This window comes from Leptopilina heterotoma, unplaced genomic scaffold (assembly GCF_015476425.1).
Source record: "Leptopilina heterotoma isolate Lh14 unplaced genomic scaffold, ASM1547642v1 Lhet_128, whole genome shotgun sequence".
Lineage (NCBI taxonomy): Eukaryota > Metazoa > Arthropoda > Insecta > Hymenoptera > Figitidae > Leptopilina > Leptopilina heterotoma.
Window position 1 is genome coordinate 1,392,701 of NW_025110846.1, and position 16,806 is coordinate 1,409,506.

General features: G+C 28.6%; 2 protein-coding genes across 2 annotated transcripts; both read left to right on the forward strand.

Annotated features, from left to right (window-relative positions):
- Nucleotides 1-8,623: 8,623 nt before the first annotated feature.
- Nucleotides 8,624-11,826, forward strand: LOC122512795 (cactin-like). The gene is made up of 2 exons (XM_043628862.1): nt 8,624-9,894; nt 11,706-11,826. The coding sequence occupies exon 1, from the start codon at nt 8,657-8,659 to the stop codon at nt 9,890-9,892; it is 1,236 nt and encodes a 411-aa protein (XP_043484797.1). The 5' UTR covers nt 8,624-8,656; the 3' UTR covers nt 9,893-9,894; nt 11,706-11,826.
- LOC122512807 lies at nt 10,285-12,707 on the forward strand. The gene is made up of 3 exons (XM_043628875.1): nt 10,285-10,369; nt 10,559-11,619; nt 11,706-12,707. Exons 1-3 carry the CDS (start codon nt 10,285-10,287, stop codon nt 12,705-12,707), a joined length of 2,148 nt encoding a protein of 715 aa, XP_043484810.1.
- Nucleotides 12,708-16,806: the final 4,099 nt, after the last annotated feature.

A 16,806-nucleotide genomic window follows, 5' to 3' on the forward strand; every position in this document is an offset into this window, starting at 1 on the left:
TGCAAACTTTTTAATACCCAAAATTTTAAACTAATCTAGTTGAAAATCGTAATTAACAAATAGAAATTATAGGAATTTTGTTCCTAAAGATAATTAAAATTTTCTAAAAAAATGTTTTTTTTAATTATTATTTGAAATTTTTGTATAAAAATGATGCAAATTATTATTTCTTTTTTTCAAAGAAGAACAGAATTTTTTTTTAAAAATTGTAATAAGAAATAGGAATTTTATAAAAGTTTTTCTTCTTTTTTAAAAGAAAAGTCATAATTTTGTGAACAGAATTGGGATTGAGAAGCAGAAAATATGCAAAGTAGTTTCTAATTCCTAATTAAATAATTTTTATTTATAATTAATTCTTAATTAAATAATAAAATGTTAAATTAAAAACTGTTCTTAAATTTAAAATATCCAGTTAAATTGAAAATTAAATAAAAATATCCAACAAACTTTTTATTACACAGTTTTTTCTGCAAATATCAAATTGAGACAAAAAAAACAACAACAATTTTGATACTTTTTTTGTCTCAATTTGATATTTGCAGAAAAAATATTTTTTAAATTATATTTTAAATTTAATTCGTAAGTTTATTATAAATATTTTCAGAATAAAAAATATTGAAAGAATTCTTTAAAAAGGAGCCAAGATTATATTTTTGAATTTAGAATATATAATTTCTCTTTGGTGACGTGAAAATAAATTTTCTAATGAATTTTCTTTATTTTTATATCCTTTTTTTTTGCTAAGATTACTAGAGCTGAAAAAATATTCGTTTTTATGATTTCGTATTATTTCTTTCTCACGCGTTATAAAAATTTTTATTTTTCGAAAAAATATTAAATTTCAATTCCTGAGATTATTTCTGTATAGTCAAAAATTATTGTAGAAGAAGGAAAGTGGATGGCGTTTTGCCAATAAGTCAATTGATTTACATAAAGTTGACCCACCACCACCACCACCACTTGATTATTGTATGGTCGTTTTGTCCAATAAATTTTTTATATAGGGTAAAGTTCACAGTAAATAAATATAAAATGAAAATAATCGTTGATGTGAATATTGACATAAGAAATAATTTAATAATTTAAAAGCATTTCTTTTTTTAAATTTGCTAATGTAAATAAAATGATAATTTATTTCTTATTTAAATATTTGTTGAAAATATTCAAAATATTTAAAATGTAAAAAATATCGTAAATATTAAAAGTATTAAAAATATTGAAAATATTGAAAATATTGAAAATATAAAAAATATTGAAAATATTGAAAATATAAAAAATATTGAAAATATTGAAAATATAAAAAATATTTTATTATTCTTAAATATTTATTTAAAGTTTAACTATATTGAAATTATAATGTCAACGAAAAAAACTGCCGTGTTTATTTATAGATTTTAAAACTCTTACTACTTTGAATGTAAACATTCGTTGCTTTTGGTTACAACAGTAAAATTTTACTTAAAGAACGGAATAAATTATAAAAGCTCATTTCAGAATGGAAAAGTTTTTACAACTGCGCCTACTCAAAAGTAACAAGAGAAATAAAAATTTCTGCACTCTTCCTTGACGAGAAAATCATAAAAGCGAAAACTTTTTACGATAATTATTTTCGTGGGTGTATTTCCTTAACGATTATAAAATATAGGATTGTCTTTTTAAGTTTCTTTTTTTGTTTTTTCTTCGAAGCAAAAAATAAACTTTCTTTGTCACATTTAATTAACAGTTATTTTATAAAGTTTTAATGAAAATAAGTTGAGATTTTGAAAAATTGATTTTAAAATTAGTTGAGAGTTAAAAGGGAAAAAATGTGTGTTTTTTTTTTTTGTATCAGGTGTAGAATTTCATGCAAATTGTAAATTGTTTGAAGTAGTTTTGTTGAAGTTTATTCTTCTATTCTTAAATATCAATATTTTGTAATTGATGTCAGGTTGCTATTGCAATGTTCTACATAACAGACTGCCATCGATATCTCGGTCAAACATAGGCTAAACGACCAATCGACATTGACTTATTTTGACCCACAATTATCGAAATAATTTCAATCAATTGCATAATGTTTGATAATCAGCCGATAGCATTGAACAGACTCTGTATTAGAAGCAAAAGTACGGAAAAAATAACTTTTTACCTCAGAAAATATTTCTTGATTTTAACTTCTTAGTTTTCTAAAAACAAGTTCTTGTAATTTTTTTTTTTAAATTGTAAAAAATAATTTTTTTAATTGCTAAATTTATTTTGTTGATGACATGTTTTTCTAAAGGAAAATAAAATCTAGTGTTGAGTGAAATATTTTTTTCTATGAGAATAACGTGAAAAGCTTTCATTTCACTGAATGCGAAAGTGAAATTGAACATTTGTCAAAGTAAAAGTGAAAATTAAAGAGAGAATAAAATTCTGTGAAAGGAAAGAAATAATTGTTTAATTTTAAAAGGAAAATTTCTTTGAGACAAATAAGTTTGTTTTTATATCAAATACAATTTTTTTATTCAAATAAATTTTCTTTGAATCAAATACAATTTTTTTATTCAAATACATTTTTTTTATTCAAATAAATTTTCTTTGAATCAAAGAAAAATTAATTTTCAATCCAAGAAGGAAGAAAAAACAAATAATATCTTAAAAGCAACGAAAAATTTTTCCTGACGAAAAAATGCGTTACGAATTAAAAAATAATTTTTAAAATATTATGTAAAATTATATACTTTTCTGCAATTTCCGTCGGAGGTGAATGGTGATAATTTATTTTCCCTTGTTTTATATTTGCTTGCGTTTTGAATATTTGGTTGAGAATAATTTATCTGTCGATTACAATGACAACAAAAGAGGAGAGCATTAAATTTAAAAAGCTTTCTATTTTATATGAACATTAAAGACAATTGTTTGCTTTTGCCCTTAACCTTTTTTTCATAATAATCCTTTCCAAGAATGATATATCGCGATTAAAACGTCCCACGCACCATGAAACGTTCGTAGTTTTTCCTCTGGGAAATCTTTGGAAGATATTTAGTGGATCGATAATTTCTGACTTTTATTTTCCTTGAGTCAATTTAGGTATATATATCGTCTTCAAAAAATTTTCCTCATTTCGTTCTCTTGGCAACATGATTTTTTTTTTTTGACTTACATCGAAAAATGTTTTTGTAGATTTTTGAATATTTTTAAATATGGTAATTAGTGTATTTATCTGTTTTTTTCCTTGAATAAATTTTAGTGATAATAATTTTAATAATTTTTAGTTTTTCAAATTGGTGAATGTAAATTTTTATACCCACAGAAAAAAAAATATTTAACTTAAAAACTACTGAATCATTTATTTGTTTTAAACGGATTTTATTTGATTCAAACAAATTTTATTTTGTTCAAGTTAATTTTATTTGGTTTAAATAGATTTTATTTGGTTTAAAGAAATTTTAATTGTTTTAAAGAAATTTTAGTTGGTTCAAGACAATTTTATTTGGTTTAAATAAATTTTAATTGTTTTAAATAAATTTTATTTGGTTCAAGACAATTTTATTTGGTTTAAATAAATTTTATGTGTCAAATAAATTTCATTTGGTTCAAATAAATTTTATTTGGTTCAAATAAATTTTATTTGGTTGAAACGAATTTTATTTGATTGACACAAATTTTATTTGTTTCAAACTAATTTTATTTGGTTCAAAAAAAATTTATTTGGTTCAAATAAATTTTATTTGCTCCAAAAAACGATTATTTGGTTCAAATAGATTTTATTTGCTCCAAAAAACGATTATTTAGTTCAAATAAATTCAACTGAGTCCAAAAACATTTTTTATTTGATTCAAATAAATTTTTTTTGCGTCGAATAAAATTCTTGATAAAAATTGAAACAAATAAATAATTTAGTAGGCTTAGAGATAAAATATACTGTTATCTAATATTTAAATAAATAATATTTAATTTCAATGAAAATTTTCTCTGAGTGTATAACAAGTATAATTTTTTATAATTAACTCTAAAAGTTATCGGGGTTTTAAAAATATATATAATATTTGGATGAACTCCAAAATTTCAATTCTTGCGAGACAAATTGTATCTCGAAAAATTATCATAACATATTTGAGTACTTGAGAAATTATGTAATTTTCTGCAAACCTCCGGAGTAGATTTATTGAATTTTTAACATCAAAAGGTCATCACATTATAAAAATTAAATGGGAAAACAGAAAAAGTTTAGGTATTACCAAAGTTTATTTTGCAAAAATGTATTTTTTAATGAAAAATATTCTATATTTTACTTTTGATTTGATTTTCTAACAATATTAAAAAAATTTTTTTTTTATTTATTTATTTTTTTTATTTAAATTTTTTAAACAATTTTAATACTTTTTAAAATTTTATTTATTAATTTTAATACTTTTTAAAATTTTATTTATTAATTTTAATACTTTCTTAATACTTTCAATACTTTTTAAAGACCGCATTATAAAAACTGAATCAGAAAGTAAACAAAAATTTATTTTGCAAAAATAAATATTTTTTTAATTTTTTTAATACAAATGTTTCTGTTTATTTTAAAGTATTATTCTTCAAAGAATAAGAGTTTGGCAATTTTTTTCTTGTGTGTATATAAATATTCTTTAGTGCAAAAGTAATAAATCAAATTATCCTCACTCGTCTAGAATGAAAACAACGTTTTGTGAAAAATAAAGTTAGCATTAAGTGGAAATAAAAAATACCGATGGTCGATTGGCTTTGAAATCAGATTCAGGATTTAGTTTATCTTTTTTGTACTTTTTTTCTTCTCTACTCGTTTTCTTTTCATTTCTCGTTTTCTTCTTTTTTTCCCCTATTTTTCTCTTATTTACACTTTCTTTCAAATACCAGTGTATAAAACAGTCGATAAAAATTGATTGTAAATTCAATTGAATTTACCAGCTGACTCGGAATTTATATCGTGAATAAATAAAAATAAAAGTATTTTTAATTAATCTTTCTTTCTTTTTGTGATATATCTATATATATATTATATTATAAATGAATAGGAATTTAATTGAAAGATAATTAATCATTTTTCTTTCAATAAAATTCTACGATAAACTGAAAGTGAAAATCTGCATTTTAACGATAATTTGATTCATGGCATTAAAAAAAATTAAAAAAGGAAACTTTTAGTTATTTTATAGGTTCATTTGTAATGCAAATTATTATGCTCTAATAATTTCTCTGAACTTTGTGGTGTTATTAAAATGGTTTTAAAAACGGTCTTACTGCACAATTTTCTTTAAATTCTAATTATAATTGAAATTTGTTTTTTTAAGGAATATTTGGAAATGTGTACATGTTTTATTAGGCATTTGTTTTTAAATTCCTGTTTTAAGTTAAATTTCCTTTTTTTTAAATTAAATCTTCAGTTTTCTGAAAATGATTTGTGGTTAATTTATATAGCAAATATCACCAATATTGTTAAATAATCTAATTAGGATTGGATCAATCTGAGAATAATTTAACTGGTTGTGATGATTAGTTGCAAAATAATTATGATAATCCTAATTAATATTTAATTGATTAGAAAATATTTTTATTAATTGTAGAATTGTAATTGGATTATATTATTGTAATTGGATTGGTTGTAATTTTGAAACAGATTTTGTGTTCATATTGTGTTAATAAATCTGTTTGAGGATAAAAAATTGTTAGGATGCCAAAATTTGTTTGTACTGTATATTAATAATTATATTGTCTAAAGTAATAAATCTTCTCTGTGTATTGATTAGATATGTAATAGCTTTCAAGATATTGAAAATATTTATATTTTTTTAACTCTTTATTTATTTATTTTTTTTTTGCTGTAAAACTAGTGGAATTTACTTTTCATTTACCTTTAATATTCAATTTATCTCTTTAAGCCAATTACTATCTTCCCCTAGTTCTTTTTTCTTGTATCATTCAACTCCTCTTGCCAATTTCGCTATCTTTTCAAACATGTAGCGTCTACTTCATAAAAAAGGGTAAAATATGCTACTGCTGTTTTTTTAGTAAATAAAAGCAAGAGGAATGGCCGAATATTCTTTATTAGCTCATCCAATTTTAGTTGTGTGTGCTTCTATTTTATCTTGTTTTCTGTTTTTTTTTCTTCTGAATTTGAGTAGAATTTTTTTGAGATCTAGGATATATAGTCTTATTATTATAAATAATGAGAGTTTTATAATTGTAGGATTTCGTAAATTTTGTTTAGGGTAAGAAAAAATATTTTAGAAAATTACTATCATTTGCTTAGTTCTTTTAAAAGATATTTGCTTTTTGTTATTTTTTATTTTGACTATTTTTTTTTCTTCAGAAGAAAAAAGAAAATATGTCAACGTCTGAGTTAATTATGATTGAATTGTAGGAAAGTAATAAACGAGTACATTCGGACAATCGGAGTCTATCAAAAATAGTACAATGAACAATAAGTTTATTGTTCGCGTTCAATGCCAACAGGCATAAAATATGTATAATAGATATAAATAATAATTTCATTGTTTTGTTACTGTTCATTATTTATGAATTTTCCTAAGAAATTTTAGCGTACGGAGTTCAGTTTTAATTTTGACATTTCAATTTATACACGTACGTATATTTTATTGTAGTGGTTTTAGTTGAGTTTAAATATATTTAGTGTACACGAATATTTAGATATTTCTTAGATTCTCACAGTAAAAAGTAAATCTTAATTTAAGAGCTGCCTTAAATTCAACACTGTCTGCTATAATGTTAAAGGATACGAAAAACGTGCGTAAATTCAACATTGACTGTCTTAAAAATGTTGCATCTTAATTTAAGGCAGCTTTCGTGCCTTAAAATAAGATTTTCTTTTTACTGTGCTGATTTGTAGTGCTCTCTAAATTTTAATTTGTAAAAATGTTTATTAATTTGAATTGGTGACTGACTTTTTGCTTTTCAATTAGTAAATTTTACTAATAAATAATAATTTCTACTAATCTTAGTAAATTTTAATAAATTTAAGTAAATTTTACTAATAAATAGTAATTTCTACTAATTTATTAGTAAAATTTACTATTTCAAAAGCAAAAAGTGAGTCACTAATTTAAATTATTTTTATTTTTGTATCAAATCATAAATCAAATGTATTTTTGTATTTCTTATTACTTTTGTTTATGCATTATTATTATTTAATGGATATTTCAAAATTAATTGAATTTCAAAAGAGTTATGTTTACAATTTTCATAAATACCAAGATGAATTTCAAAAGGTTTTAATTTTAAATTTTATAAAATTTAAATTTTGAATGAATTTAATTAGAAATTTCAAAGAACGTAGATTTTTGAAAAATTTTAATAATTCAAATTCTTCTGAAATTAGTTCAATTTTTTAATAGATTTTTTATATTAATTATTAAAAATAATGGATTTATAGAAGAATTTTAGTTAAAAACACTTAAAAAATTGAATTTTGGAGAAGTCACAAATAAGTGCAGGAATTCAATTATTTTCAAAAGTAATAAAATTCTTCACAAAAATTCAATTATGTTCAAAATTTTTTTAAAATTCTCGTCATAAATTCAATTATTCTTAGAAATAATTATATTCTTCTCCGAAATTCAATTATTTTAAAAAATTTTCCAGAATTCAATGATCGCAATCATTCAATTATTTTCATAAATAATTAAATTTTTACAAGGATTCAATATTATTTTCGTAAATAATAAAATTTTTTTTAAGAATTCAATTATTTTCATAAATAATACAACTCATCGCAAAATTTCAAATATTTTTAATACAATTTTAATCGAATTCCTCGAAAAATGTAATTATTCTTAAAAACTTGATAATAAATACGTTATAAGAATTATTTTCATAAATAATAAAATTCTCACAAGAATTTTATTATTTTAAAATACAATTTTCATAAAAATGTTCGAAAAAAGTCAATTATTTAAAAATTTTTTTTATAAAATTCATTTGAAAAATTCAATTATTTTGAAAATTTTTTAATAAAATTCGTTGCAAGAATTCAATTATTTTCATAAAACTCATCACAGGATTTTAATTATTTTTAATACAATTTTAAATTGTATTTAAAACATTTTTCAATTATTTAAAAAAAAATTTAATAAAGTTTTTCGTAAGAATTTAATGTTTTTTGAAAATTTTAATAAAATTCGGTTCTAGAATTTAATTATTTTTAAAAATTTCAATAAAATTCTTCATATCAAATCAATTATTTATAAATTTATTGATAAAATTCTTTATGAGAATTCAATTTTAAGAAACATGCAATTATTCAATAAATTGTTTTTTTGTATTTAAATAATTGAATTCTAGTAGAATTTTCCAATAAAAATTAATTTAAAAATGAAGTTTATTTGAAATTTTAGATAACAATATTGAATATTAAAAGCATTATAGCTTGAATTTTTAGAAATAATTTAATTTCGAAAAATTTTTTAATTATATTTCGTCGTCTCGTTCGAATAGATTAATATGTAGTACCATCTTTCTGCCAAATCTGATCACACTTTTAAAGCTTTGAATAAATTTAAAAGGTTACACCGCGCTGCCGCGACTCTTCCGGTGGCGCTCTGTCCCCAAATCTCATTCCTTTTTTTTGTGAAATCTGTGATCACTGAAAAGATTTTTTATAGTGTGATAATTAGTGTTTTTTACTAATTATCAAGTGTTCTTTAACTAAAAAATGGAAGGAAATAGTGATAGTGTCTCCAGGGATAAAAGTGGAGAAAAATCTCGTAGTAAAATTAAAAATACAAGTCGAAAACGATCTTTGTCTCGAGAAGAGGTTATGTCACGGCGTGGTCGTCATTATTACGAGAGGAAAGATTCTAAAAAACCTAGAAATGAGGGACGCCACAGGAGCCGTTCGCCTAGAGATCGTACAAGAAGAGATTTTTCAATATCTAGAAGAAGTTACTCGTCCGATAGTGATTATGCGCTTGATGTTCGCAAACGCCGCCCGAGAGGTGCGTTCGAACATGGCCATTTTTCTGATCGAAGTCCGAGAGACTCGACAGACTCGAGAGAAGTTGATCGTAGCCCGAGAGGCTCGACAGATTCTAGAGATGCTGACCACAGTTCAGCTTATTCGAGAGACGATAATAAAAGCGAGACGTCGTTTGAAGAATTCGACAAACCAGGAGATGTCCAATTAAGTGATGAAGTTCGCGCTATATTAGGTGAAGATTCGAGTAATCGTGACAAGCCGAAGGGTAATATTCATAACGTTGTAATAAAGAATTGGACTACTGTTCTTAAAGAAGGTTTGCCTCAGTTAAGCGAAGATACATTAAAAAAGTACTCTCTACCCGAAAATTTCCCATCGTTAAAGCCGCCTGTAGTAAATTCCGAAATTAAGCGCAATATGACTGATAAAGCTAAAAAGAAAGATAATTTCCAAGTAAAAGCTCAGGAGAAGATAGGAGCTGCGATGCATGCGATTGGACTGGCCCTATCAAACGAGTTAAATCGAGGAAAGAGCATGGATGCAACTGCTGTGGCTTTTATGAGTGATGCAGGTCGAATATTGGCGGATGCTCATTATAATATTTCAATTACAAGGCGTGCTTTTATAACTCCTAATCTTAATAGATTAGTAGAAGATGTTACAGCGGGTCAGCCAATCGAATCTTTACTTTTCGGAGAAAAACTCTCGGAACGACTAAAAGCGGCACGTGAGGTAGAGAAAGACAGCAGATCTGTCATTAAATCATCCTCGAACGGGAGGAATGCCCCTATCAACAAGTTCGCCACTGACAAGCCGTATAGATTCCAACGTTTGCCTCAAACAAGCTCTGGTCAGACCACGTCTTCTAGACAGTTAAACTACAGAGGCCCATCCGGAGCAATAAGGGGGAACTACAGGAGTCGCCAGGATGGGCAGAAATACAGGAACCAGAGAGGTCGAGGTCGCCGGTAAATGTAAGTAAAGTGTCAGGTAGATTATCTCTGTTTTTTGACAAATGGCAAAAAATAACACAGGATAAATTCATTTTAAACACTATTCAGGGGTATAAAATTCCTTTTATTAAAGATGTGGTACAGGAAAATGTGCCGAAAACCCCTTCTCATTCAAAGGAAGAGTTTAAACAATTATCCGATGCAATAAATAAACTAGAATGTAAAGGTGCAGTGACTCGATGTAAACCGTGTAAAAATCAATTCCTTTCCTCATATTTTCTGGTGGATAAATCGAATGGCCAGAAAAGGTTTATTTTAAATGTCAAAAAATTGAATTTATTTATTAACCCACCTCACTTCAAGTTAGAAGATCAAAAAACAGTAACGCGATTATTAACTAAAGATTGTTTCATGGCCTCTATCGATTTAAAGGACGGTTATTTTCATATATTAATAGCAAAGGAACATCGAAAATTTTTGAGATTTGAGTTTAATGGTAATTTGTACGAATTTATTTGTTTACCCTTTGGTCTTTGTACAGCACCCTTTTTATTTACAAAGATTACAAAACCGATTATTGAATGTTTAAGAAGCCAAGGTCTTTTATCAGTCCTATACCTAGACGATTTTCTTTTAATTTCAAAAACTAAGAATCAGTGCCTGCTTAATATTTCTAAAACTATAGAACTTTTAGAATCGCTCGGGTTTATTGTCAATAAAGAGAAATCGTGTCTAACTCCTTCAAAAACTTGCGAATACTTGGGTTTTATATGGAATAGTAATAATTTAACTGTCAAACTTCCCGATAGGAAAAAAGAAAAGATTTTAAAATTGACACAAGACTTTCGTAAAAAATCAAAATGTAGTATTAGAGCTTTTGCGCAATGCATAGGAGTTTTAGTCGCGGCATGCCCAGGTGTTCGATACGGCTGGTTATACACTAAACAAATGGAAAGAGCAAAGTTTCTTGCTTTAGAAATAGCAAACGGAAATTTTGAGGCTTCAGTGCATTTGTCAAGCAAGGTAAAATCGGAAATAGACTGGTGGATAAGTAAAATTTCAGGGTCCTTTAATTTAATTAGAGATTCCAAATTTCAACTAGAAATATTCTCGGATGCGTCGCTAACTGGGTGGGGTGCATGTTGCGGAGCACAAAAAACCCATGGTTGGTGGGACGTAGAAGACCGAAACCAAAGCATAAATTACCTGGAACTAAAAGCTGCTTTCTATTCGCTTAAGAGTCTCGCCTCAGATCATAGTTCTTGTCAAATTTTGATGCGCATTGATAACACTACAGCGATATCCTATATTAATAGAATGGGTGGGGTACAATTTTCTAATCTTCAAGACATCACGAAACAAATTTGGCAATGGTGCGAAAAGAGGGACATTTGGATCTTTGCCTCATACATTAAATCAAAAGATAATGTAGTTGCGGACAAAGAATCTCGAGTTCTCCCTCCAGAAACGGAGTGGGAATTAAACCATAGTGAGTTTAGAAAAATTGTAGATAAATTCGGAGTATTTGAAATTGATTTATTTGCAACCTGTTCTAATAATAAATGTCCTAAATTCGTTTCCTGGTTTCCCGATCCGGAATCAGTAGCTATTGATGCGATGACCATACCCTGGGGAAATACTTATTTTTATGCATTTCCCCCATTTTCTTTAATTTTAAGAGTCATAAAAAAGATTATTGAGGACAGAGCTGAAGGTGTTTTAGTGGTTCCTTTTTGGCCCACACAAGTGTGGTATCCGCTATTTGTAGATTTACTAATTGATAAACCTTTATTTCTAGGCCCTAGTCTAAATCTGCTTGCTTCTCCTTTTAGGAAAATTCACCCGATGGCAGAGAATCTTATCCTGGTGGCCGGGAAATTATGCGGCAAGCATTTTCTAGAAGAGGAATTCCGGAATCAGGATTAGACATTATGCTTGCTTCACTGTCGGAAAACACGATTAAACAATATGAAAAACCATTACGTTTATGGTGGGAGTATTGTTTTAAAAATAAGCTTTCAGTCTTCAATGTAGATTCAAAAGAGGTTTTACAATTTTTCTCAGAAGTCTTTAAAGATGTCGGAAGTTATGGGACTCTTAATTCATATAGGGCTGCTGTTTCCCTAATTTTATCAATAGATATTGGAAAAGATCCATTAATAAAGCGTTTTTTCAAAGGCGTAGCAAACTTGAAGCCACAGCGGGCTAGGTATGACTTTATATGGGACCCTCAGATTGTCATTGATTTTTTGAAAACTCAATTTCCACATGATCAGCTTAAATTAGAAGACTTAACCAAAAAATTGTTAATGTTAATAGCCTTAGTTACCGCACATCGAATGCAAACATTTGCTAAAATCAGTATTGATAATATTATAGTGTCGTCGGAATTCATTCAAATTAAAGTTCCAGAAAGAGTTAAAACTTCAAAGATTAATAAGCTTCAACCGTGTCTTGTATTACCGTTTTTTAAGGAACAACCCGAATTATGTGTTGCGTCGATCTTGCAAATGTATATAAAAAAGACTAAGGATCTCAGGGGCTCAAACAAAAATTTATTTATAACTTGTAGAAAACCGTTTAAACCAGCGACAACGCAAACTCTTGCAAGGTGGATAAGGAGTACTTTGGAAAAAAGTGGAGTAGATGTCTCCATTTTTAAGTCCCACAGTACTAGACACGCATCCACTTCCGCGGCTAATCTAAGGGGAATCGATCTAGAGACTATTCGCAAGACCGCAGGATGGTCAGAAAATTCAAGTGTCTTTGCCACTTTTTACAAGCGACCGATTTCTGATAAAGCGGCATATGCAAGAGCCCTAATTCAATCTTAAACTTAAGTTAAAACTTTTACTAATTTTTTCAATTTAAAAATTCTGTATTGCGTAGATTCACTAAATAAAGTTAAGTTGTGGAATCGCAATTACATATGTCTTTAAACATCTACATATTAATCTATTCGAACGAGACGACGAAATATAATTAACCGATTAAACGAACTTACCTGTAAGTGAAGTTCAATCGGAATTATATGAGTGGTCTCGTTCGAATAGATTACTCCCTCCCTTCCCTGTTTTATTTATTTTCTAAATAAAATAAAACCCATGAAATTGCGATTTATTTGCTTTAAAAATAATGAGATTTGGGGACAGAGCGCCACCGGAAGAGTCGCGGCAGCGCGGTGTAACCTTTTAAATTTATTCAAAGCTTTAAAAGTGTGATCAGATTTGGCAGAAAGATGGTACTACATATTAATCTATTCGAACGAGACCACTCATATAATTCCGATTGAACTTCACTTACAGGTAAGTTCGTTTAATCGGTTAATTAAAATCTTTGAAAATTTGAATTTTTCATACTTTTAACTTCCAATTCTGTATAATTAAATTCTTTTGAAAAAGTTTAATTGAATTATTTTTAAAAATTATTTGAAGTTTTTATTTTCTAATATCTACTTAATTGAAAAAATTTCCGAATAATCGAAGTTTCACGTAACATATTGAATTGTAAACAAATCGATTTGAAAATTCTCAAAGAACTTTTTGAAAAATTATTAAAAATAATTGTTTTAAAGAAGAATTTTAGTAAAAAAATTCTGTGAATTTAGTTGTGAATTTAGAATTTTGTTAAAAAAGTTTTTTAAGAAGTTACAGTAAAAATATTCTTATAATATAAAATAATAATTTTATTACTCGGTCATCTTTAATTATTATAAAACAAGAAGAAATCGAGTCAAAGACTCGGAGTGATCGATTTCTTCTTGTTTTATAATTCCTTAGAAAAAATAATAATTATTTATTTAAAAATGAAGTTATTGATGTTGTCGAATAATTTTACAATTAACGAAATTCCTTTAGAGGGGGCCGGTAAATTTGCACAAATTTTAGTAGTTTTTTTATTAAAAAACTTTATAAATAAGAAGTCGATTCGATAAAAAGATTTGTGAAAATAAACGGTGGCCACTTACACCCTGGCCCTCTGAAGATTAATTCGAGACTGTAATCTAAATCTTTGTATTTAAATTGTAAATATTTGCTTTATTTGGAATAGGTATATATATAGGGAATATTTGGTTGGAGTGTTTTCTCTTTCTTTAAGAAATACATGTTTGGTATTAGCGTTTAACATAATAAATGTTAGAATAAGTTGGAATATTATTTTTGTTTTCCGGTGTGCGCTATTTATCTCTGCAGCCCCTGTGTGTGACACTCTTAAATTACATCTCGTTAGGCAATTACTTTAGCAGAGGCCAATTTTTTCTTCTCATTCCCCTCATATATATATTTTTGCCCATTCGCACAAAAAGCACATGCCTAAAAGCATTCTCCCTGCTCAACTCTCAGCCCGTCTAGTCTCAACTCCCGACACAATCTCATCGGAATCTTGTGGCAAGTGGCTTGTTTTCACCCTCCGCTGTCTCTCTCTCTCTTTTTTTCTCTCTCTCTGTCTTTTTTTCTTTCTCTCTTTTTTTTCTCTCCCTCTCTCTGGGATTTATTTTCTCTCTTAGTCAAAGAAAGAAAGAAAGAAAGAAAGAGGAAAAAAGCCCCCTTGAAGCCAACACAACACGTCTAGCGCCCCATCGTCTTCTGTGAGCCGCTAGTTTTATGAATGTAGCCGTAACACGTAGTTAGGCAACCACAACACAATCCGTGTGGGAGAGAGAGTATATCCCGCTTTGACGGTGAGTGTCGTCGTTGTCGTCGTCGTCGTCGACGACGATGACATCGTCATGGACTTGGTGGGGTTTTTGTAAAAGGGTGACGAAGGTGAGGAGATGGATTCCGGTGAAGGAGAGGTCGGAGTGAGAAAGAAAGAGAGAGAAAGAGAGAAAGGGATGGTTTTACTTGGAGGAAAATAAGTGGGGAGGATTGAGTGTGTAGGGGGATGTGCGCCGTATTAAAATGGTGGTTTATGCCGCGCAGCGTGGGAGTTAGTTCTGGTGAGGGCGCCAGCCGGCTCACTCGCTAAACTAACCCACCGCCCCGAGCCCTCTCCAACACCCCTGTTCCTCACTCACTCTCTCTCTCTCTTTCTCTCTTTTGCCAAAGAAGAAGCAACCTCCATAACACGGTGGTGGTTCTCTTGCCGCCACCTCTCTCCTCTCTCTCTCTCTCTCTGGTTGAATCAGCCGCCGCTCAACTGCTTCTCGGCTCCAGCCCAGCTGCTCAACTCCTAGAAGCTAACCGTCATCCGCAACCGGTAGACGCAAGCCAAAGACAAGAACCACCATCAAACACACTAAATATACTCGATCAGTCGGTTTTGTCGATCAAACGGTCACGCAGTTGTTTTTTATTTATCTCTCTCTCTCTCTCTCCCCCCTTTTGCCCAATCTACACGATTATTTATAATAATGCCATCGCAATAAAAGTGTTTTTTTCAATTTTCTCAGAAAGAAAATAAGTTTTTTTGTACACTCAACAACATCATTATCATCATCATAGTCAGCAAGAGGCGAAAACTACAAGAGACAATGATTTTACTCAATCCGCCCATGGGATTTTTGCTGCAGACATCGCCGACGTTTTTGATGTTTGCCGAAAGGGTGTGAGCACACACAACGTCAGCACAGCACATTTTTGCACGCACACCTTTCTCTCTCCCTCACTTTCCATCTCTGTTCTCTCTCTCTCTCTCTCTCTCTCTCTCTCTCTCTCTCTCTCTCGATTCTTGCCTCTCGTCAAATCATCAGTTTTTGACTATCCGTGTTTATCGCGTGCCAGACAGTTAAAAGAGCCTCCGACAATTTTTTTCTTTCTCTTGTGGGGTTTTTTGCAAAAAGAAAAAAAAAGTGAAAAGTGTGAAGTAGAGAGGAGAGTGTGCCTCGAAAAGGGAGAGAGAGAATTGAACGAGATAGAAAGAGAGGGAGAGAGAGTTTTGTGAAATAAAGAAATTTTTTTACCGAAAAAACAAAGGTTTTGGATGAAAAGTTATTTACAAAAAACTGGTGGATAAAAAGAAGGCTGACAAAAATAAGAGGCAAAGGTGAATAAGACAACGGAGAAGAAACGAAGAAAGTGGAGGTGGAGGAGGCGGAGGTGGACGGATAAATCAGGCATCGCAATTTTCAGAAGCAAGTATTTTCATGGCACTGAGAGAATTGCACCCTTCTACTTCCTCTTCTACTTCTTCTTGTTCTTCATTTAGTAATAATTGTGTCGTGATTTTTATCGAGCTGAAAAACAACTTTTGACGGTGATCGCGCGATACTTGTGTTTTCCTTTTTTTTTTATAAATATAACATCAACATACACGCACATACCTACAAATATTTATATATATATATGTGTATATATATTTGCACCGACTCCCCACATTTTTGCACTAACTGTTAGATTTTTTGTGACTGAATATTTTTTACATACCTTTTGGAGCACCTGTTGATACTCTACTATATACTACGAAGCACTCTCTATAAATAGCGAAGTCACTCGAAAGCACCTGATTTAGGAAGAACATTTGCACGTTTGTTCACAATCCTCTTGTTGTTATCGTTGTCATCGTTGTTCACCAAAACGGAAATTTTTAGTCATATATAATATAAATCTAAAATAAAAAGAACGCGTAAACTAAGGACACTAAAAGACACTAAAATGTTATATTTATTTCCGGAATAAATTAAAAAAAATATATAAAATTCAAACTAGTAAACAAATAAGATATTAAAAGTGTGTAAAATATTAAAAATAATATATTGAATTATTTACGTTACGAATTTAGATTTTAGAAATGAGTTTAGTGATAAATTAGGAGAGACCTTGTGAGTTTGTAAAGACACCCTTTAGTTACTTTACGGAGGGGAAAGAAACTTGTGGATACTTTAAAAACTTGAGACTACGTGAAAAGAATGTTAAAAGATAAAAAATTATGGATGCTGTAGGAAAATAGTTGACTATAACAAAGAGTTGAAAGAAAAGTTACAAAAACAAATTC